Source organism: Xiphophorus maculatus, chromosome 18 (genome assembly GCF_002775205.1).
Source record: "Xiphophorus maculatus strain JP 163 A chromosome 18, X_maculatus-5.0-male, whole genome shotgun sequence".
NCBI classification, from domain to species: Eukaryota; Metazoa; Chordata; class Actinopteri; order Cyprinodontiformes; family Poeciliidae; genus Xiphophorus; species Xiphophorus maculatus.
This window is the reverse complement of record NC_036460.1, coordinates 4056080-4080738: the sequence shown is the minus strand read 5'-3', so window position 1 is coordinate 4080738 and position 24659 is coordinate 4056080. Positions and strand designations below refer to the sequence as shown.

Below are 24659 nucleotides of genomic sequence, written 5' to 3'. Positions count from 1 at the left end.
TAAAATGAAGCTTCACGTTGTTGTTTGTGAAATAAAAACGTATAAAATTTCCTCCTGTGGAAAAAAGATTAAAAATAAACAAAAATTTTAGAGAGAAAAATGGGAAACGCCACAAGGTTCAAATATCAAGGTTATGATATTTCACTGAAGCAACAATAAATGTTGTTTACAGTCAAAATGAACTAAATTCAGGTTATATAGTCTGTCGTAAAAAAACTTATTCATTTTTCAGTCATATTTTCAACAAATATCTTTTATAAATGTTACAGTTTTAAACTAAATACTTAGTCTGAGGGTAAATATTTAGTTACCATCTTAAATGTTTAGTTTGAAACAAAATATTTAGGTTCAATCTAAATACTTAGCTTGATATATACGTATAGTTAAATGTATAGTTTGAAGATACAAAATATTTACCTTCAAGAAAAAACATATTTAGATCAGAGCTAAGACATTTATTTTGAAGCTGAATATGTCTTTTTTAGGTAAATATTTAAGTAGCAAGGGATAAATTTTGCATTTTTCAAACTATGTATCTACCTAAATATTTAATAGTCAAACTAAACGCTCAGAGCTAAATAATAAGTTAATATGTAAACTCCCTAGCTGATAAGCAGTTTCAGTATTTTGGACCGACTCGGTGTTCACGGCGGGTTTTACCGTAGTGAGACGCCGCAGCGAGCTGAATCTCTCCTCCCAGGTGGCGGCGGCTTTCCGGAAGGCTTCGTGTCGGCGTATGAGCTGCTCCACCTCGTCCACGCTGCCGCCCAGCTCCTTGCTGCTGATCAGCGGTTCCTGAGCCGTCAGCCAGGCCTCCGCCACCATCGCCTCCTGGGCGAACTGGTGAACCTCCAACACTGGTGGCAAAACGGAAGGAACAGGCAGAGCTTTTAAGAACAGAAAGTGTGATAAGGTCTCCATTTACGACGGGTTTTTTGTGCTCACGTTGCTGGAGGAACTCCCAGTGTTTGTCCCACTTCTCTGAAAGCTCACGCTGCTTCGCAACCACCTTTTCTAGCTTCTCCTTGATCTAAAATTTGAAAACAAACATCAGAATTAGAAACCTATATAGCTCACTTTTGGAAAAAGTGAGCATTTACTTCAAATACACCAGATTAAATCTAATTAGCGGCACTAATTGGAATTAATAAGCTCCTCACAAAAATTGGGAGTTCATTTTTCAGTCATATTTTCACAATGCTGTGGCGACCTGTCCAGGGTGAACCCGCTTCTCGGCCTGAACGTTAGCTGGAGATGGACACCAGCACCTCTCCCAACCCCACTAAAGACAAGGGTGTTAGAAAATGGATGGATGGATTTTCACAATGTCCATCATTCATTTATAAATGTCACAATTTCAAAATAATTAATTTAGCAAGCTACATAATTAGCCAACCAAATATTTAGGTACAAACTCATTTTTTAAAGATTTAGCTAGTTCAGAGCTGGTAAAATATTACGCTAGCTCTGAGTTAGCCAAATATACAGCTAGCTCAGAGCTACATATTTAGCTTGGAGCTAAATGGTTAGCTTGCACACTAAACATTTATGATGATAAATATTTAACTTGTTTACTAAATATTTAGCTTCAAACTAAGAGCCAGCTAAATATTTAGCTCAAAGCTCAATATTTAATATTTAATATGTAAATATTAAGCTAGCTCAGAGCTAATGAAATATTAACTACTTCAGTGCTAAATATTTAGCTAACTAATGCTCAACTATTTAGCATGAACACTAAATATTCATGGAGATAAACATTTTGCTTGGTTATTAAGTATTTAGAATTCTAACTTACTATTTAGCTTCAAATTAAATATTTAAATATTTAGGTAGCTCTGAGCTAAATATTTTGTTTGGAGCTAAATAGTTAACTTGCATACTAAATATTTATGGAAATAACTAATCAAATTTTAGTTAGCAAACTAAATATTGCTTCTTAAATATTTAGCTTACTAATATTGAAACTAAATATTTAGCTTGCAAAATAAAAATTTAGTTTGGAGCTAAATATTTAGTCTGTAAACTAAGAATGGGCTAAAGACTCAGAAATCTATTGTAAAAATGTGGTAGGAAGCCTGAAACGTGACGGTGATCAATTCTGGTGAGAATTGTCCACATCTGCCTCCTGTAGAATACAAACATCTCATCTGATATCGCTGCATCATTTGCCTAACACTGATGTCTGCTGGCGTTATTTTTACGTAATCTCACCTCTTCAGCTGCAGGGTTTCTAGCAGCCAGCAGCATTTTTCCCATTTCGATGCACTCCAGCGTGCTCTGGCTGCGGGCCTCCACTTCGCTCTTCAGGCTCTGGTGGTAGTTCATCAACACCTCCACCGACGACACGTCCCTGCAGGAACCACAGAACCATCACATCTGCTCTGCATGTACAGGCCACCATGTTGCTCTAAGCCTTTTGACAACTGAATATTCTTCAGAACTAAACACTGCATCACAGTTTAAACATAATTTGGGTCAGTTATGAAGTTACAAAAGAAAAAAATGGGTGTTTATTTTTCCAAATCACATTTTCACCATGTCAACTGAATGACATTGATAAAAATGTAGCTTTAAAATAAATATTTTAAAAATAAATATTTAAATAAATGTTTAAAAAAACATAAATAATCATGAAAATAAACCTCCAGCTGTTGGACTTTTCTGCACACCTGGGTTTCTCCCCGGTGCCGATCTGACAGATGATGGACTCCATCCACATGATCTGATCCCGGACCATGCTGAAGAACCTCAGCTTGTCCGTTTCCGTGGTGATCTGCAGCCGGCACTCTTCGCAGGAAGTCAGCAGCTCCTTCCAGCACTGCATCACTTCGTGCTCACGGCAAGCGATGGCTTCGGCCTTTTCGCCTGCGTACACCGTCCTCAGCTGGGCCGCGCTTTCCTGCAGCTGACGCACCTGGGGAAATAACGTAGCGATGAGTAAACGGACCGGGTTTAAGATCAGAATGACGCAGCGAGCGCAGCTGCTCAAGACATTTTGGGGCTCTGCACAGAGCAGCTGTGCTTTCTCCATTAGTGCTCAGGAAAATTAATCACTTTCTCTGCACTGCAGGTTCTTACACAGTAATTTGGTAGTTTTGCCAGAACAAACGTCACTGTAAAAACACAAAGTCTTTTTAGTCTTTGGTCTACTTTCTAGTACAAATATCTTATTACACTTGAAATAAGACAAAAGTAACTTAAAAGTAACTTTTCAGCAAGATATATTTATTTCACTGATAACATGGGAAAAATGTTTCTTATAAGTGAATAAACCTGCCAGATGAAATAGAACTTGGTTGCTAGGAGACGAGCTGGGCTTGGAATACGGTTGCTAGGTAACGGCACAGTTACAGTTGATTATGAATTGGAAGTTTTTCCATCAATATTAAGGAATTATTGACTTAAAACAAGCTCATATTTCTTGCTGAAAAGTTACCTGTAAGTTAGTTTTGTCTCATTTCAAGTGTGGTACGATATTTCTACTAGAAACTAGACCAAAAATCAAAAATACTTGGTAATATTTGTGTTGTTGAGGTACCAAAGTAATTTGTAGCATAAAAGACACAGCTACAATCTCTGAATGAAAGATTTTATAGGAACATTTTTCCAGTTTTAGGAACAAAATATATACGCAAAAAGTCTTTGGTTACAAAAACAAACATTTTTCAACCACATGTTTAAAACATAAAATTTAGTTTCTTTATTCACTTGAATTAAGACAAAACTAACTGAAGTAACTTTGGAGCAAGAAGGAGTTTATTTTAAATAAATTATTGCTTAATATCGATGAAAAATTTCTAGTTCCACTGGCAGATTATTTCACCTAAAACAAAGGAAAAATGTTAAAGGTGATATCATGTAGTACTTTTAAGGAATCTATTGACTTAAAACAAGCTCCTTTTTGCTCCAAAGTTACTTGTAAGTTGGTTTTGTCTTAATTCAAGTGAATAAAGAAACTAAACCAAAAGAACTTTGATGTTTTGGTTTTGCAGTTGAGATAGCAGTATTTATTTTTGTCCAGGTTTGTTTCATTAGTTGTTTTTTTTCATTATCCTAAAGCATTGTCTGATTTTCATTTGTTAATTTTTTATCTATTATTACTTCAGGTTATTTCAGTGATCTTTTTTGATCATTAACGAACAGGAACCAATAATTTTGTCGATCTGTGTAAGTATTGCAAAAGGTTCTCCTTGGAATTTGGTAAATTTAGAGAAGAGTTTGTCTTTAATTTTTGACTTTCTATTCACTTTCTCTTCACGTTCGTACAGGACTGTAAGTCAAGGTTAAAAAGTCAAACAAGAAACGATGTAAAACATCCCACCAGTTTTCAGATGTAGAGCGCACAGATGCCAGAGCAGGCAGCGTGTGTCTGCTGTACCTGAGTGACCAGCAGCTGGATGTCCTGTTCGAAGCTTTGCAGGAGCCTCTGCAGCGTGCTGGTGTTGGATGTGCTGCCCTGCCGAGCCCGGACCTCTGGGATCCGCCGGTGCTTATCCTCAATCTGGGCCAATATCTGGAAATTAAGAAATATTACGTAAATATGCTGAAAGAAAAAAACTTGGGACCAAACTGATTTGGTCCCAAGTTGCAGCTTTTGTTATGTTTCCAGCTGCTGTGGTTCGCTTTCACAATACAAACAGATCCAAACTAATTGAAAAACGTGTTCCCCTCCTCACCTGTGGTGGCGCTGTCCACAGAACTACTGAAAGAAACTACATGAAAACCTCTGGAGAAGAACTGAGCACAACTACCTTCTTTACAAAATGTAAACAAAATGGAGTGGTGGCAACTTTTATCAGTTGTAGGATTTCTCTTTTGTCTTTGATAAAAGCCCATGAGCCATTTTTACCGCTAGCGCTAGCCTAAGCCATTTGTTTTGGTTGTATTTACCCAGAATGCCTTGTGCTGTAGACCACTTCCTGCTTTTGGTGCAGTCTCCAGTACGCTTGGCGTTCACATATGCTTTCAATCTGCACCAGAGTTCACTTCATCAGAACCGAGACCGATGTTTGTAGGCGGACCAGAGTTCATTTTTGTCAATTTGGGTTTGGATTTTGTTTGTAAAATGTGAAATTGTTGAGAAACGCCAAAGAAGACGACAGGACGTTGTAGGAGGATGATGATTTCTTTTTGTTTTTTCTGGCTCCACCAGAGCTCTCACAGCATCACAAAGTTCAAAAGATGTTTTTATGTCATTCCAACGTGTTAAACCCATCGTTCTAATATAAAATGGCCGACTACAATTTCCCCAAAACTTATCTGCTCCAACAACTCGGGGGGCTTGACGCTCACACACCTAAATAAGAGGCAAACGTCTCCTCTGATTGGCTGATAGATGATGAACGCTGAATTATGAATATATCTCATGCAGCTGCCATGATTTTTAATGAGTTGTCGTGTGACTTTAGTTACATTTCTTATTTAATGGAGACACCGCAATTATGAAATTGTGTTGTTTTGACACTAGGAGAACATCGACAAAGACTTACACAGATTTGAAACGGAAACTCAGCTACTGTCTTTGTTTTACCTCTTTGCAGTCAGAGAAGAACTTGTGCAGCTGGTGAGAAGCAGCGAGCATCTGCGCTCGGGTCTCCATGAGCTCCAGCAGGTCGGCCCAGGCCTCGTTGACCCCGTCCTTCCACTCGGCGATAGTGGCGGCCTCAGAGTGGCCATAGTCGATGAGCTCGTCCACCATCTGATTGACGGCCGTCACGCGCTCCTGTCCCACACTTCCTGTCTCCGACGCAAACTCTGTGAACTTTTCCTGGAGGACCTGGAAGCATTTCAAAAATGAAACAAACTATTGTTTTTATTTGTCATATAATAATTAGAGATGCTATTTACTAAGTGTTCACCTACAGCAAATAACTAAGACATTTCATTATTTTTATAGAAAGACATATAAAGTTGGGACTAAGAGAGAAAGTAAGCAACACCAACAGGGAACTAAATACAAAAAACAGCGGCAACAAATAACATGATATTTTATTTTATAAATCATCCAACTATGGCTTATTTTAGTAAACTTTATTCTATTTGATATTTTTCTGAGGTTTTAATTCTCAATTTCAAAGAACTTGTAACGGTGAAATGTGACAGATGAAACTGCTGAGTCACTGGTTGCTATGGCGATTCCCTTCCTTTCTGAGGCAATAGACCCTTTTCACAGTTAAGGCCGTTATGACTCGAAGCAGTGCATCTTTACTTCCGGTGTGATTTTGCCTCGGGAAACCTGACTGAAAAATTCCTGGATACTCATTATCTTAAGGTTATAATTAAAGGAAAAGTTAATAACAGCATTTAAGTGTTAGATAGCCATTATCAGCCATTGGTAAATATTCTCCAATGGTAAAGAAAGGAAACAGGAAACAGCCTCCGATCGGAAAGTATATTATATTTTGTCAAACAATATATTTAAAATAAATAATCAGTTTTGCAAACTTTAATCAGTCCTGCATGTCAACTATTTTTAAAAATGTTTTTGGTATCCAAAAATAATAGCAGAAAAAGCCCAGAAGATATACAAATTTTAAAAAATGATTCCAAATGTCCGCCTCATCCCCAGACTTGTGAAAAGCAAACTCACGGAGACGTGCTCAAAGTCCTGGCCCAGTTCAGGCGAGCTGGCCACCACTTCCCTCTGGGCGATCCACTGCTCCAGCTCATCCACCTCCCTGTTGAGCTGGTACAGCCAGTACTGCTGCTCCAGGCGGCTCTTCCTCTCCTCCACCAGGTCCTTCAGAGACACGTACAGACGGTCGATCTGCGACTGACGCTTGCTGATCCGTTCGCTGTGGGCGAAAGCACAAAGACAGGAAAGATGTTAACTTTAAATTCCTTAATGTCCAGTGGAATAAACTTATATCAAACGACGTGTTTCATGTTGATTCAGTTTCTTAGTAAATAGGGACGATAAAACATTTTACTCAAGAGAAGATTTCAATGCAAACATAAATTAAGATAAATAAACAAGAAGCTTTTCAAATAATGAGCGACTCACATCCTGTTCTGAGAATACACACAAAAAAATTCAAAGTTTAACACAGTCAATATTTAGGACGTTTACAGATCAATAATTACATGAAGATCCCTTTCTGCTGAAATCAGACAATGTTTTTCTAAAAGTCTTATTGTTACTCATGACAAAAATATAATTTAGAAAACATATTTTTAGAAATGCAACTTCTTTAATTTATATCATGTTTATATAAATGTAATATGTACATTTTATATTTATTTTATGAATAAATATTTAATTTATATACAGATACATTACATATACTATATATAACATTCATTTATTTTTTACATATTTATTTTTAAAATATTGTTTTGCTTGTAGCTGTCCAGGTAAAACAAAAATGTTTTGCAAAAAAATATAAAATAATAACAATTAAATTCACAAATAATTTACTGATCCCAAAGGGAAAATAAATCAAATAATTCAAACTAAAAGAGGCAAAAATATAAATGTTTTCTGTCCTCAGTTACTTTCAACTTGACAGTTTTGGGCCATGCGGTTAAACGTTTGGACGTCGCTGCTCTGACTGGTTGTGATGGGAGATAATCTGTCAGATTAGGTGTTATGGAGCTCACCTGTCTGGATGTCCCATCTCCAGCAGCTGGCGACATTGCTGCGACAGCAGGCCGATGGTCTCGGCATAATCCTCGATGGTTTGTTCCAGCAGCAAATGTTTCTTCAGCAGCTGCAGCGTGCTCGGCTCGTCCTTAAGTGTAAACGCGGAGTTATTCACAGAAGCTGCGTTTCCATAACAAATGGTTGTAAAACTTTGTCTATATTCTGCTAATCTTGAAAAAACACAATTTCGCAACGACAGCATTTCCATTAAATAGGAAATGCAATTAAAAATCCCACGCCATTAAATTTGTTCACATGATAATTCATTAAAAGAACCTGCACATTTCCATTAAGCAAAGTTATTTTTTAAATGTCAAATTGTGCAATTTTACTAAATTTACAAGCGTGCACAAAACTTAGTTAAGATTCCGCTAATGTTTCCAAGAAATGAAGTTAAAATCGAACGTCATTAAAAAAACATGCAACGCCATCATCCTCCAACCATTTCCCGTGATTGTCTTCTTTGTCATTTCTGCCAGTAGTAACTTCCTGTTGGTGATCATGTGACGCGAAAAAAGTGTTTCCATAAATACAGTAATTTCGATATAGCCAAAAAAACCAACTCTTCCTGTTTTTACTAAACACTTTAGTTTCTTTAGATTTGTTTTTTTAATTGTCGTATTTCCATTAAGGACATTTATTTTCCAAATTCCAAATTGTGCAATTTTAAGGTCAATGGAAACGCAGCTAGAGGCAACATTGGTAGTTGATCATGTGACTCGTTTGATGTGAAAAAAAATGTTTCCATTGAAGTTTTGCAAACTAATTCAATTTTGATACGGCCAAAAAAAAACACTTCATCCTAACCACAAAACGTATCAAAAAACTTATTTTTTCCAAAACAGCATTATTCCATTAAGTGAATTTATGTTTGAAATGTCAAATTACGCAATCATATGGTCAATGGAAATACAGCTTCAGACTCTCAAACATTCGTATTCCAGTAAAGCGTCAACCGATGCACCTTTCCCTTCTCCTCGTTCATCATGTGCAGCTCCTGCTCGCTCAGCCAGGCCTCGACCTCGGCCGTGTCGAAGTAGTACTGCTGGGCTTGGTACATGGCGTCCAGAACCAGCTGCCTGCGCTCCGTCTCGGCCCACAGCAGGGCCCACAGCTGGGCCAGTTGGTCGTGGCCCGCCCTGACGCAGTCGGCCTCTGGGCTCCTGATGGTGGCGATGATCCCTGCCCTCTCCAGGACGTCTTCTATCCTGCTCCTGTGGCCATCCAGCTCCCTCTGGAGCGTCTGCAGCAACACAGTAAACTGTTCGCTTCAGAATTTATACATCTGTTTGAAAGCAGAAACTTTATCTGTGTAACAAAAATGTTACGACAAAAGGAATCGCATTTCCAAAGACCCACTTTGTGATGCATTGACATAAATTCAACATGTAAGAAATTCATAAAATTAGACCCAGAAATTAGGCAAACTACTGTATATCTAATACATGGTGAATGGAAGCTCAGATGTTTTTCCTAAACATTTTCTGTTGTTTTTACTGAACAAGCGACGGCAACAGCTGTTCGTATCCTAGCAACCAAAAAACAACAGAAGGCAAGACAGCAACAAAAGACAAACCTGTTAAGCATTCTTCAAAATAAAAGACTTCCTCTCTCCAAATAAATCATGCTTTGCAATGAAATACATTTCACTTCAGCTTTTTGTAACTATGTACAATAATGTTAAATTGAGTGGAAAAATAATAATCATGAACATTATGGCTAACATGTAGGAGTTCCACGTTAATAATTTTTTTCTGTACAATAAATTGTCCCAGGAGTTATTGTGATAAAGGGTAACATTGTTGTATTGAGATCATTTTCAAGTAATATGATGGTAATGGCATAATGATGCAAGAATAAAGATCAATAAATTTTACATTCTAATGAACTGGAAGACTTTTCAAATATCCAAAATAAATAAACTAAATTATCCTTCAAATTTTGTTATCCAATTTTTGGATGGAAAGAGAAAATTGATAAATCATGCAAATAAGAATTATTGAGTTTGGCTTAATTTATCATGCGATTGATTGATTTATAGCTTATTGCAGCCTTCCAATTAACATATAACTGTAAATATCAATATGTGTATTTGCTCATCATTTACACTATAATGGCCTAGTTCAGTGATAGTAAATTATGTCATGAAAAATTTGATGTATTAATTAAAGAGTAAGATTTTTAAATATTTTCAGATGCAGGTAATGCATCCATGAGGATGGAAAAGCTCTATGAAGTCTAAATAATAACAACACATGCTGTTTTTTACCTGGTTCTTCTTCATGAGCTGCTGGACGGCTTGCAGCGATGAGCCGTGCTCCTGGTTCATGGCCAGAGGGAGGCGCTCCTGGACCCACAACTAAAGAAACAAACAGATAAAAAGATAAAAGAAAACTTTTATGCAAAATTCACATTTTTATACGTTTTTTTTTCTCCCCTCCAGGGGGTCTTTTGTGGGTCCCTTATATGAAAGTAGGCTGACAGGAAAGGGGGGAAGACATGCAGCAAATGTCGCTGGGTCCGGGAATCGAACCCGCGACGGCCATGTCGAGGACTCAAGTACAGTATACAGTAACGGCTGGAAAATACCACAGAAGAACAAACTTGTTGTTTGTGCGGGAGGCTCTACTTCTGCTTTTCAAAGGCCTATGGTTATATAGTTATGCATCTGTAAATAGTAAGTTGGGGAGGCGTGGCCAGCAGCAGCTCATTTGGATTGAAAGTGACAGAATCCCTAAAACAGCTCATTCTGAAAGAAGCTCAAAAAAGGTACAACTAAGCTGGATAAAATCTCATTGTAAGAATGATTTTGTACAAAAAAGTCAACATGCTTTGTATAGACCATTGACCTATTCTAACCTGTTTAAAGAAGCATAACAGGTCACCTTTAATATTGAACGTTATAGAGAAAACTCAAATTACAAGGAAAAGGTCATGATAAAGGTTTAACGTTTATAATAATGTGAAATTATCTCAATATAATCACACAGTGAAGCAGCAGCAGTCCTAGCTTTGTTCCCATGTCCTTAAAGGTCTGTGTCTCCTACTCACAATCTCGTCCTCCAGGTCTCGCCCAACTTGATGGACCTCCTTAGACGCTAGAAGAAGGCGCCGCCTCTCCTTCAACGGCTCGATGAGTCGGGCCATCCTGGTCTCCACGGCGGCCTGCCGCTCCACCACCGTGCCCTGGATCTGTGTCTGTTGAGGGATGGAAGCCGTCTGGACCTGAAGCTGCCCCGCCTCCTTATACCACTCCTCCATCTGGGTCTCCATGGTCTGACAGAGAGGAAGAAGGAGAGGAAGATGGACCGGTAGGATGGTTGTTATTTTAAAAGAAATGTACCATTTTTGTTCCACTTTTCCCTAAAAATGCAAAACAAATGTGCCCAAAATTCAGCAAAGCGATAAATGGCAGATGGACGTGAGGTGTGATGAAGATTACTGTACCACTTAGCAGGATGGATTCTGGGTAATGGAGTTAGATTTGGAGTTAAGATGGCGGTGTAAAGCAGTGCAAGTGGCAGGCGTGCCAAAGGAAGCTGTAAGCAGCAGAGTAGGAGACACCAGGTGAAAAGATAAAGAAAAGAAAGAGGAAGTTCTGTTTAAAAGCCTCCAGATAACCAATGTGGGAGAAATCTGCACGGAGCAACAGAACTTTAAAAATATATAAATAGTTTAGGAATGACAAGTCAATAAAAAGCGTTAATGTGGATAGCATGACAAAAACAGATCTACTAATTTCACTGTCATTATTTCATTTCTACGTACATGTACATATTAGTATTGTGCAAGTTACTTTTAAAAAGTAATTAGATATAGTTACTATAATGCTATGCTGTAACAGATGTGTCATTGACACAAAGTGGTTCAATTTATCAATTTAGCATTAGCTTCCACTAATGTTATACCACTGTGTTATAGCGCTCTAGAATTAGCTATAGTTAAATACTGTGTTATAGCGCTCTAGCATTAGCTATAGCTAAATACTGTTATAGCGCTCTAGCATTAGCTTCCACTAAATACTGTGTTATAGCGCTCTAGCATTAGCTATAGTTAAATACTGTGTTATAGCGCTCTAGCATTAGCTATAGCTAAATACTGTTATAGCGCTCTAGCATTAGCTTCCACTAAATACTGTGTTATAGTGCTCTAGCAATAGCAGAATTAATGTTTATAATGAGTCCTTAGTGCAGCTACCTTCATGTTGAGAATGTGTTTAATTTCTAATTCTAATGTTTAATTCATTAATTAAATGTATTTCTAAAAATATCTGACAAACAAACCCCTTTAACTGCTGATGGAAACCAGTTAATTATTGGTTTCAAGGTCAGCAGGAAGCCATACATTTCCACCTACATGTAGTTTCTTGAGCTGCTTGTTGACGGTGGTGAGGTCCTGACCCTGGTCCACGTAGGCCAGCTGCCCCTCCAGCTGCCCCAGCCGCTGGTCCAGGCTTTCGTAGCTCTGAACCAGCAGGTCCGCCTTGTTGGCCTCAAACAGCTGGCGAGCTTTGGCCTGAGTGGTGCTCTCCAGGTCCAGCCAGCACTCCCGGATCTCCTCCAGCTTCTTCCGGACCACCGGGCTCAGCTCCGGCTTTTCCTTAATCAGCTGCTGCCCTTCCTGGATGGACGAGAGACAAAAAGAGGTGTTAAAGAAATAAAGATAGAAAATGTTTATTTTTAACTAATTCTGGGGTGGAAAATGTTAAAAGACAATTTTTTTGAATTTTATCACATCTCCAAACATTTCCTTTGTGGTGTTTTATCATAATGGTGTGCAGACGACATCATCACCTTCATCTTTTTCAGATTTCTGCTCCTTTTGAACTTCACCCCCATCGGATGAACAGATGGACCGTCATTCTTTACATTCACCTGCTCCACTTCATTTATTTTTCATTCAACCCCGTCTGCACTAAAATCCGTCTCCTGTTTAATTCAGACCGATCCAGCAGAGCCAATGTGTTTTATATGAGCTTCAGAGGGAAAAAGGCGTTAAAAATAAAGAAAATATCTCCAGTCTCTTACATAATTAATAGTACAGCTAGTATATGTATGTAGAATTATTAAAAATAAAGTAAAACAAGTAAAAAATATATCAGACTCATAGGCAAGTGAACATCAATAAGAAAGTAGCAAAAAAACGTAAATGAAAAAGAATCAAACAGACTGTTTTCACAGCTCACAGTCAGGTAGACTCCGTTCGATTTAGGACCAAAATTTCAACATTTGTTACATTTTCAGCTGCTGTGTTTCATTTTCACACTTCACCGAGTCAAATAATCCAATCCCTTTGAGCAACCTGTTCCCTTCCTCGCCTGTGGGGGCGCTACACCAAGAACCACTGAGGGAAACGACACGAAAACCTCTGAAAAAGACACTGAGAGCAACTTCCTTCTTCACAAAATGCAAACAAAAATGGAGTAATGTCAGATTTTAGGGCTGGTGGATTTCTTTCAGTCTTTAGCTAAAGACTTTTAGCAATTTCTACTGTTTGTTTTAGTTTTATTTACCCAGAATGACCTGCGCTGTAATCCACTTCCTGCTTTTGCATTGAACTTCTCCGTTTTATTGTTTTCTTGACTTAAAACAAGCTACTATATATTCCTGAAAAGTTACTTATGAGTCAGTTTTGTCTTAAACTAGACCAAAAGTACTTTGGTAAGATTTTGTGTTTTTGCAGTGAGGTAAAATGTCACTCTACATGCCTGGAAAATAAATGACACCTCCCCTTTAAATCAAGTTAAAATGATTATTTCTGATCAATTTCAGTTTCAAAGAGAGAGTTTTTAAACATTTGGAGCTTAGCAGGGGGGTAGATTGAGACCAGCGCAGTGACTCATCATCCACAGCGGACAACACCCAGCCTGAATCACTTACATCCACACACAGCACTGCTCCAACTGCAGGGAAATTATGTTTTTAGGAGCCAGTTCAGCCATAATATTAGTGCTTAATCTGAGCACATTAACAGAAACATCACCAGAAAGAGCATCAAAGTTAATGTATTTAACTGTAAACCTGCATTTACACACACTACATCCCTGTAAGCGCCAGTGTGACTGTGTTAGGTCAGATTTCATTGCGTTGTTGTGCTTTTTACGGGCATCCGCTGCAGTGAGTGGGAGCTCAGCGTGGGCTGGAGCAGCTTCACCCACCGCTCCGAGCTGCTGCTGCTGCAGCTGCCATGCTCAGGCTGGGAGCCTCTGCTGCACTAATCATCTGCACAGATCCCACTGCCAAGAGGAAAACCCTCTTCTATGGAGACGCAGGTCTGTTTCCCACTGAGCTGGGAAACTGATTTTGCAACAACAAAACTATTAAAGAAGCGGTATCATGCACAATCAAGCAACTATGTTAACTTCAGTTGTTTAAAAATGCTGCATGTCAAATCTGACTTTGTAATTTAATGCCTTGAAATTGGGCCTCTCTCTCTTTAAAGGGGAAGTATTATGTAAAATATAGTTTTTTTTAGCTTTACATCATGTTATAAAGTTATTCCCTCGTCAAAAACAAACCTGCAGTGTTGCTTGGATTCCTTCATGCACGTTTGAGAAATCCTTTAATCTCCATGGCAACCATTCAGCTCTAAAACATCCGGTTGGATGTAGCTCCGCCTTCAAGGCACAGCTCCTCCCCCACTTGGCTCCTTGAGACTAACTAGCAGCAATTGGCAAACACCTGGTGGAACTGCTGAGCTCATTATAGGAGCTGCTTCTCAGTGAAACTCTGGTAAAAATGCTGTTAAAGGCTTAACAGAGGAGCCATGATGGGATAACTTCCTGTAGGTGGAGCTTCAGAGAGCAGGAGTTTCTTAAGGAGACAGGCGCCCAATTTCAAGGCATTAAATCGGGAAGTAACATTTCTTTAAGTCATATTTGATATATGTAGCATTTTTATAACAACTGAATGCAACAGTTACTTGATTATGCTATAAAATGACATTTTGTGCCTAGAAAGAAGATGTAGTGGAAATATTAAAGTAAGGTCACACCTGCTAGTTGTATTGCTATATGTTTATTCTAAGTTCCAGTATATTCCCACCAAGTTAAACTATTTTGGTTACATGTACAAGGCTGGACGTTGTTTTCCCCAGCTGCATGGGAACCAGTCTGTTTCCCATGCTTAGGATCCCTTATCCCTTTGTATAAAACTCATGTGTTGTCTCTGCCTGGCAGAGCTTTTCATCCAGACCTGCTTCATTACTGATTGTCCTACAAGCTCTCTGTATTGTGCACAATATATGAATAAACCTGACTGAGTGATTTCACCTGAACAGTGCTTGGAAATAGTTTTTTTTCCACGACAGAAGATAATACCGTCTCTTTAAAAATTCTTTCGGAAACTCCGCCTTGAGGAAGTCATCACAACATGGCTCCTCTATAAAAGGAGCCATGTTTTTACCAGCGTAGCTCTGAGAAGTAGCTGCTATAATGAGCTCAGCAGTTCCACCAGGTGTTTGCTAATTGCTGCGGGCTAGTCTGGAGGAGCCGCTAAATACCGTGTTTGTGTAGCTGTAGCATTAGCATACCTAATGTTTGTGATTAGTGCTTCAGCGTTAGCGCAACTAACTTTTCAGTTAGCGTTTCCCACCACTGTGTATTGTCCTTTCCAGCCTTAAGCATGCTAACTACAGTCTGTAGTCTCTGAGTTGGAGCTCTTCAGTTAGCAGAGTTTTCTACATGTACATCAGCGACAGTTTATTCTCTAAGGATTTTGCTGATGGTGTAACCAACACCTGAACACTCCAGAACAAAAAAAACCTCAGAAAATGTGGTCACATCGAGGATGATGATCAGTTAATTAGATGCATTTTATCAGCAGTTTTCTCTTAATTCCTACACGGGCAGCAAGGATGTACTTACCTTCTCTAAAACTAGTCTGAAACCTATTTTGTTAATGACTGTGTGCTACCTCTATAAACAAACAAATACAACAGAAAGTGAATAAAAATGTCAGAAAGTGAGTGAAAACAGATGAAGTAAGAAGCAGCTGATTTTGTCCTTCTTAAAGTTAATGAGGTCAGCTAATTATCAAGCAGAGCGAGAATCAAAATCCCAAAGGGTTTAGGCTTAAAAGTGCAGCAAACTCTCTTTTCATCACTCTCCCCTGAAGCAACGCAAGATTTAAACTTTACATTTTCAGACAAAACAAATCAACTCCCTTTATAAACCAAATACAATCCTAGGCAGTGAGAGAAACACTTTTGTAATTTCTATCTTAGCGAAAACATAAACTTAAAGTCGTTTTTTTATTTTTCAACTACGGAAACAAACGCTACAAAATTAGCTTCTGTCTTAAGTTGTTATTTTGCATTAAGACAGGTTCACAAAAATGTTGGGTTGTGAATTCTGCCCATCCAGACTGGCGTCTTGTTGAGGAAGTCCAGTCACTCTGCAGCAACAGAACATCATTTATTGATTAAACACCGCATTAAGCATTCAGAACAATGCAAACGTCAGCTTATAGATCCAGATCTCTGTAGTACAGTAACACCTACTACTGTAGGCGCTTTGCTTCTTTTACTCCCTCTTCACCGTCTCTTGTCCTTTTATTCAGTTTTTGCTCAAGGAAAGACTAGATTTACGTCACATGAAAGCAGCTAATAAACAACATTTTTGCAGGGTTTGAATAGGGCAGCAGTGAACAATTATTCTAATGATTTATCGATTAATCAGATTAACAATATGGCACATTTTGCAAACTTTTCACCATCTCCTTTTCTTTTATTTAGTTTTCTCTCAAGGAAAGACTGGATTCATTTCGCATGAAAACAATTAATACATAAAACAACAGCTTTGCTGAAAAGCAACGATTATTTTAACGATTAATCGATTACACTAACGATTAATCGACTAATCTGAAACAACTTGGCACATATTGCAGATTTTTCATTTAAGCCTTTTTATGCAATATTAAAATTCACTAAAAGATGCAAATAAACAAATAATCAAATTCCTTTTTTAAAATGAGAATATAAACATTGTACCTGAGGGTGCGTCTGCAGTTAAATAAATACTTATACATGTAAAAAGCTTTCTGCTGGACTTAACATTTAACATAACAACACTTACTGTGTGTTTCAGCAATTGACCTTTTTGAGTCTCTGTACACCAGTTAACAATTACTTGATTATTTCAATAATTATGCAAAAAGATGTATGTAAAAATCTGAGGACCTTGGATGCTTTTTCAGTGATGACGAATGGTTTAGGATAATGTCAAATAATGTGAAATATATTAAAGAATCTAGAGGAAAATGTATGCACTATAAAATTGTACCTAGATTTTATTTCACCCCATCCAGGATTCATAGAATGGGTCACCTCAACAATAACCTATGCTGGAAATGCAAAACGGAATCAGGAAACTTTATACATGCGATCTGAGAATGTAAATGCATTTCTCCATTCTGGAAAACAGTATTACAACACATTGGACAGTGTATAGGTGTGGAGATAACCATGTCACCAAGACTGTGCTTTTTGGGGAATCAAACGGTGATCCCTAATATATCTAAACACAAAAGCACGGTGGTGCAGGCGGGGACGGTCACAGCTGCCAGAATAATCCTCAGACTATGGAAATCTACAACTGTTACTAATATTAAAAGCTGGTTGGAATTAATGTTGGAAATAGTTTCATATGAACAAATGCTGGCCAAGCTATATGACGACACAGAAAACTTCAGGAAATCCTGGAGCTGTTTCCTCTCCTGCAGTACTGGACAGGTAAACTCCTGTGTTTTGGAAAATACTGACGAGTGACTACTTCTGTTTACTGTGGTTGTTCCTGCTACCACCGAGGATGTTTGTATACGCTAATCTTCTGTGAAACTTTTGATTTGATATGCGCTGACCTGGTTGTTTTGTTTTATTTTGGTTTGGCTTGTTTGTGAGAGCGGTTGGAAGGGTTTATGTACGTGTGTGTTCTGAAACAACAATAAAAACTTTAATAACAAAAACTAACTGATTAATCGTGATTCATCCGATTAATCGTTTCAGCTCTACTTTTAAACAATGAAAAAGAGTGAAATATCTGGCTTTTCAAGACCAAATTTGCAGACCACTCTACAGTAACAACCAAAGACTGTTAGACTTCTGAAGTGAAAAATATCTAAAAGTGAGCAGAAAAAAAATCCCACAATTAAAACATTTCCCAGAGACGCCCCTCCAGTCTAGCTGATGGATACTTCCAGATTTTTAAGTTTTACATCCAGAACTCCAGTTTCTGACTGTCGCTTGGCTGTGCAGAGCTGATTTATACCACATCTATCGATATATTCAGAGATAAATATAAACATTAATGGCTGTTACTGCAAAATAAAGAAATTTCTCAAAGGGTGTTTTTTGTTTTTCGACTGAAGGCCTTCGACAAAAGCAGATCTTACTTAGATTCTGGCTCACAGTCTAGAACGGAAACTGAAAGGAAACCACTGAGGATGAGTGAACGAGTCAGAGGGAACAGGAAGCGGGAACAAGACGAGATGGAGGAATGACCTTCATGCATGGCAGAAAGGGGAAGGAAGGAGGCGAGAGGTCTGATTGGCCAGCTGCTGCCTGGCAACCGTCAAAAGCACATAAAACAGGAGACATGTTGCCCCAGGCATTAGAAGCCAACACGTCAAGGAACGGTGAATGATGAGCATCGAATCACGTCTTCTCTGCTCACTGATCCAGAACATCCATCAGTCATTGTTTTATTTGGTATCAAATGCTTTAACTTCCTGAATAAAAATCAACTGATTGTCCGGTAGAATCGGTTTGATTCAACATCTGTACCATCTCCAGCTGCTGTGGTTCTCTTTCTCTCTGAGTCAAACCAACCAAACCCTTTGAGCAACCTGTTCCCCTCCTCGCCTGTGGAGGGCGCTGCACCAAGATCCTCTGAAGGAAATAACACAAAAACCTCTGAACACACTGAGCGCAGCTTCCTTCTTCACCAAATAGAAACAAAACTGGAGAAGCATCAGATTTCAGTGGTTGTAGAACTTCTCTTTAATCTTTGGCTAAAGACCACAAGCCATTTCACCCGCTAACGCTAGATTAGCGAGTTTGTTTTGGTTGTAGTGGGTTACGACCGCGAAGTAGTCTGCTTCCTGTGAAGATGCTAACTGAAGCTGGTAAGAAAAGAAAACAAGTTGGACCCAAAATAAAAACATACTGGAATAGGAAGAATAAACCTTTATACTATAAAATATTCAGCATAAAAGACAACTCACATAAAATAAAACAATAAGGATGGAAATTTTAGAAAACATAACGAGAAATTATCATTTCTCAATATATATTTTGAGAATATATATTTGGAATGGCTCCATTCTGGAGCTAACAAACGTGCTCACAGATAATTTAGTTTCCAAGATATCGGGAAAAAAAAAGAGAGAATTTTATCAAATTAGTTAAAACCCCTTAGGTTTTAATTCTACATTTAAATTTTGGCAGTATCAGTCTTCCATAGCATAATGGATTTCTCTATAAATCAGTGATACACCTAACCATCAGTTTTTAAGAGGTAAAAAAAGGAGTTTAAGCATGAACTTTGTGTCTGTCTGCATACGGATCGGTTTCTTTGTGCCACATTTCTTTGATTCGTACACTTTTAAACGTTTTGTGTGTGTGTGTGTGTTATGTGTGTGTGTGTGTTATGTGTAAGCTCCAAGCCAAGGTGACATTTACTTGCAAAACTGCTCCTTTTTCATGCCATCCATGCTATCATTTCCCCAGATTAATTACCTCGCATCAAACTCCCAGGAGGTTGTTTTTTTATGTTGAGTGTCCCAGAAAAATAATCACAGGGTCAGAGGAGGCAGAGTGTGCTGCAGCACCCCCTGATGGTTGGGAGAGGAAAGGCATGTTCTATTTATATCATCAAACACTGGATAGTAAAAACATTGATTTTGAGAGATTTTATTTTTTTTTTACCCCTCCAGGGGTCTTTTGTGGGCTCTAGTGCCCCTTATATGACAGTGGGCTGACAGGAAACAGGGAAGGAGAGGGGGGAAGACATGCGGAAAATGTCGTCGGGTCCGGGAGTCGAACCCGCGACAGCCGCGTCGAGGACTCAAGGCCTCCAAATACGGGTCGCGCTAACCACTACGCCGCCACGGCACGCCCCGATTTTGAGATACTTTAGTTTCAACTAAAATGATAAACATTACTGAACATTACAGATTGTCTTTCTCTTTTAAAATATTTTCTAATTTTTTTTTGGCTGGCTTTTTACTCAGTTTTAATATTAATTAAAACTAAAATTTAATTGTTGTTTTGTTTTTATATCTGTTTTATCTGTAGACCAGCTGTGTTGTTCAGGCCTGTTGCAATAAATCAATTAATCGCATGATAAATTAAAACAAGCTCAATAATTTCCATTTCTTATTGTTTCTTTCTTTCTACCAAAAACTGGCTGCTAAAAGTCTTCAGTCTGGTGTTTTTATCTCAACTAGATTCTTTTTTGAAGTATAATTTTGTTTACAGGGACTTCATTAATTTTATTTGTTGATTCTGTTTTGTTTATTTATTCTAGTTACAGTGTTAAATGTTGACTAGATTTTAAAGTTTATTGATCTTTGAGAATGTGTTCTTGCATTATTATTATGCTATTACCAATATATTACTGGGAAATTGTCTCAAAACATAGATATTCTCATTCATTGCAATGACTTCTGGGACAATTTATCATCCTGCAAAATTTGTTACTGTGACAGACCTAGTTAATATTACCGCAATTCATGGCAGTGTAAATATGCAGGCATTAGCATACTAGCAAAATTTTATCCTTCGTCCTGAGATAAACACCCCACAAGACTTTTCTTCCACTAAAAGAAGTTAAAAAAAATCAACAAAAGAAAACATTTATACAACAAACAGGCAGAGTCAGAATAAAAACAGCATACATAATAGAGATCTTATGAAGATCTAAGTGAAAAATCTCTGTTGTGAAATATTTCCGTGGGATCAAGAATCACAAGAAACTCTCTGAAAACGGCTCCAACCTCCTTTCGCTGAGCGGAGCGAGAATGCACTCAGCAGCGGAGTGACCCAAAAACCGTTCGCTCCAGGCAGGAAAGCTGCATTATCTGACGGCAGCACTCACCTTTTCGATTTTATCCAGCCATTCCTTGTTCTGGGCCAGCTCGGCCATGAAAGCCTGGTGCTTCTGCCACTTCTTGTGCAGCTTCTGGGTCTCGTCTCGGCTGCTGTCCCTCGCCATCAGCATCTTTTCGTACACCCAGTCCCCCAGCTGGAGAGAGAAGACGACAGAGGAGGAAAAGGAGAGGAACCGGAAGTTAGCTGCAAATGTGCCCATAACTTTGTCCATATTCTGCTAATGTCAAAAAACAAACAAAGAAAAAAAAAACACACAACTTCGCAATTGCATCGTTTCCACTAAATAAGAAACACAATTAAAATCATAAAATCACACCTAAATATGTTTATTTATGCGGTAAGTCATTAAAAAACTTTCAGTGCCTCCAACTATACTTCCAGTTGTCGACTGTGACTCTGTGGGCAGAGGAGTTGCCTTGCGATCGCAAGGTTGTAGGTTCGATTCCAGCTTCCTCCTGCCACATGTCGATGTGCCTCTGGGCAAATTGCCTACTGTTCTGCGTATAAATGTTTCTTAGTGTGAATGGATGAATGTGACTCTGGTCAAAATGACTGGAAAAGTGTTATATAAGTTCAGTCCATTTACCATTTTGTCTTCACCGGTTTGCCCCAGTGGCAACAAGCGACTGTCGATCATGTGACTATTTTTTCGTTATTATTAATATTAATATATAAAACCAACATCCTGCGATGGACTGGCGACCTGCCCAGCGTGACTCTGCCTCTCGCCCAAAATGTCTCGTTGAATTACATCACTGTTAGTGATGCTTAAGGCTAACGCTAGCATGATGAGCGACAAGCATGTCGACACTACCAGTAGGATGTGTGTTATCACCAGCATGTTGAGTAACGTTGACATTTAGCATGTAAAGCTCAGCTTACATATAAATCTTAGCTAACTGCTAATGTTAGCAACTATTAAAAAAATCAAATAAGAATTTTTTATTTAATTTCTTTTTTGGATCAATGAAGTATATTTGAATTGAATTGCATTTGTACTACTAATACTACAAAAAGTAATGCGATCGCTGCTTAACGACACAGAGAGACTAATGCCTGCAAAGAGCGGGAAAGCATGGGAAACGACCAGTGTTGTATAGTAACGAAGTAAAAATACTTCACTACTTTACTTAAGTATATTTTGGAGTACTTCATACTTTCCTCGAGTATGAAAATTTTTGATGACTTTCACTTTTACTTCACTATATTTCCGAACTTAATTGCGTACTTTTACTCCGATACATTTTCAATGTGTGGTTTAGTTACTCGTTACAAAAAAGCGAGAGAGAGAAACAAAGTGTTTTGACTCCACCTACTGATTAGCAAGTAGCAAGCAGGCTACTGAACAAAGTCGGTAGCCTGGTTGCCTGGGCTTGTTCATCACCACCAATAGGATACACCTGTTTCGCTTCTCCCATTAAACACAAAGCAAATCTCGCAATCAGCAGCAGTCACATGGAGGAGGAGACGGAGACCACAACGACTGCAACTACGTCGGACACGGCTCCAGGGGAACCACCAGCTGGTGATGAGAGCCCATGGCCTTATTTAAACACAATACACTCTTTCGTGGGTGTTAAAGATTCGTCGTACCGCATGCAGTTTATGTTATTCCTGCCCGAAGATGTGGAAATTCTATCTTACAAAAACTCCCCCTCCAATGTGAAGAAACACATCGAGGTAACGTCTTATGAAATGGTTATAATCCTCCTGTTTCAGTAACTATAGCTTGGTCACTAGACACTACTGTATTGTGAAACGTTGACCATAAATGAACTTTGTTTGGCATTGTTTCAGTTCCACACGTGGTGTATTTAGCTTAGGCCTAATGTTGACTGTAGCAGGCTACCTAGACTCCTCTGTTCAAGGGGGACAGAAGCCATAGCGATAGCAATTTAGACTAAATTTAACGAATATAGGAAAGGCATGCAAGTTCAAAACCAGGTTTACAGATGCCAATAAGCTGCATTTCCCTCCCAATTCTTTTTTTCTTTTGCATAATGACCAGTTGTGTGCACCACCTACTGACTGTAGCATTGACTGATTCACTGATTTGTGAAGTAGAGTAATCGTAACAGATCTTTTTCTTCATGTTGGCCACATTTTCTGTACTATTTATTTTTCTCATTTTCAGCACTGATCTTACTTGAAGGGAAAACTTAAGGCTTACAAAAACTTTGTATTTTCTGTCCTGGAGGGTTTACTAAGAAGCTGGTTCAGTTGTAAAGCAGGTTAAGTTAACCTTGTGCTATAGGTAAAGCACCTAATTTTCTTAACTAAATGATGCCTGCAGGTATATCTATTAGCAGGTTTAATTTTGCCTGCACTTGGTTGGGTACATTATTTTAAGTGTATTTGACAAGTTTACCAAAATATAAAAAATTTCATTCAAACTGCATTTGCTTTGTTTTACTTTTTACTTGTACTTTTCATTACATTACTTGAGTACATCCATTTTTACAGTAATTTCCATACTTAAGTACAAGAAGTTTCAGATACTTTAAGACTTTAACTCAAGTAACATTTCAGTCAGTGACTTGGACTTTTACCAAAGTCATATTTTGGAGAGGTACCTATACTTTTACTTGACTCTGAGATTTCAGTACTTTATACAACACTGGAAACGACACTGCGAGGCAAGTAAGGATACCAAAAGTCTCCTTTTTGGTATCCTTAGCTTGTAGCATTAAGGCAACCTTTAGTTATAAAAGGTAGCTAGTGCTATGTTTATAGCATTAGCTGCTAATGTTACCTTTAGTGTATGGGTTGTCATTAGCATCACAACCTACTAACATGTTGATGTTATTAGAATGTGTGCTATCACACAACTAAAATGACTTAAATACAAAAATGTTGTCAATAAAAACACTAAATAATAAGTAAAACACAATTATTATAATTATTTGGTCAATGAAAACGCAGCTATTGAAGCTCAGATAAATTTCTGGAAGATCAAAACACTTATCAAAAGATGCAGAGCGGAACTATAGATTATTAAACATATTTAGTACAGAAGAGATTCATGTTAGCATAAATTAAACCTTCTTTTGCATTTTTACCTCATATTTTTACGGCTTTTCTAGTTGAAATACAAGGTCACGGTTAATGACGCACGGCGCATGTAGCCTGACACACGTGCAACAACAAACATGGCTGCAGGAATTCACATGTGCAGCATAACAGCTTACAGTATTTCCCCCCACCCACCATCACCTACGCAGACTCGAACACCGAGCACACACCCCCGCTCCCACTCAGGCTGCGATCTGCACATTTAATTTAAAAACCCGTCGGAAAACTCTCAGCATCTCCGCGTTCTGCTCTCACTCAGGCGGGAGGAAGAAATCTGGTTTACCAGCGGCGGTTAACGGCAGCAGCCCGCTGGGTAGTGGCAGCTGCAGGCTGCAGCCTCCGATGTCCGCATCCTCGCTCCTCCGCCGACATGCAAAGATGCTCCTCTATGCAGGAAACACGGGAGCGGAGATGGAAAAAAAAAAAAAAGCTGGGAGGAAAATGAAACCAGCAGTGAAGAGACTTCCTCCCTCCTTCCTCTGGTGCCAAAGATTCGCTCAGAAAGGAGAGGATGCGGGAATGGGGGTGGATCAGTGACGGAGGAGTGAGAGGAGAGAGACACTCTCCTCCCAAAAAAAGAAAAAACAACAATAAAATGGCACAGAGCCGAGCCCCTCCCCTGCATCGCTCCGTCTGTGGCTGAGCCGGATGCTCGGTGGGATGGAGGCGGGGAGGACCGAGCAGTCCGGGACGGCAGGTACCGATCATCTGTCTTTTACAGGTTTGTTGCGTTGGCTGCGTTTCTATTAACCACAAAATAGATTCGCTTCATGGAGACACGCAATTTTTTTTTTAAGTCACGTTTTTGTTTTAAAAAGTTTTTGTTAGGTTGAGG

At 38.7% G+C, this 24659-nt stretch overlaps 1 protein-coding gene across 7 annotated transcripts in view; it reads right to left on the bottom strand.

The window, feature by feature from the left end:
* The window catches only part of sptbn4 (spectrin beta, non-erythrocytic 4), a 79628-nt gene that overhangs the window by 12520 nt on the left and 42449 nt on the right, over positions 1-24659 (bottom strand). For 4 of the 7 annotated variants that reach the window (XM_023351349.1, XM_023351350.1, XM_023351346.1 and 1 more), the window contains exons 25-37: positions 20739-20885; positions 12002-12265; positions 10697-10921; positions 9915-10004; positions 8610-8888; positions 7603-7733; positions 6593-6797; positions 5534-5779; positions 4382-4516; positions 2646-2917; positions 2215-2353; positions 946-1030; positions 661-857 (exon numbers count right to left, since the gene is read on the bottom strand). In XM_023351349.1, the coding sequence (XP_023207117.1) occupies positions 661-857; positions 946-1030; positions 2215-2353; positions 2646-2917; positions 4382-4516; positions 5534-5779; positions 6593-6797; positions 7603-7733; positions 8610-8888; positions 9915-10004; positions 10697-10921; positions 12002-12265; positions 20739-20885 (2415 nt within the window). Of the gene's footprint in view, positions 1-660; positions 858-945; positions 1031-2214; positions 2354-2645; positions 2918-4381; positions 4517-5533; positions 5780-6592; positions 6798-7602; positions 7734-8609; positions 8889-9914; positions 10005-10696; positions 10922-12001; positions 12266-20738; positions 20886-24107; positions 24471-24659 lie in introns of those variants that run through there. The other 3 variants (XM_023351348.1, XM_023351353.1, XM_023351352.1) reach the window with 2 other exon arrangements.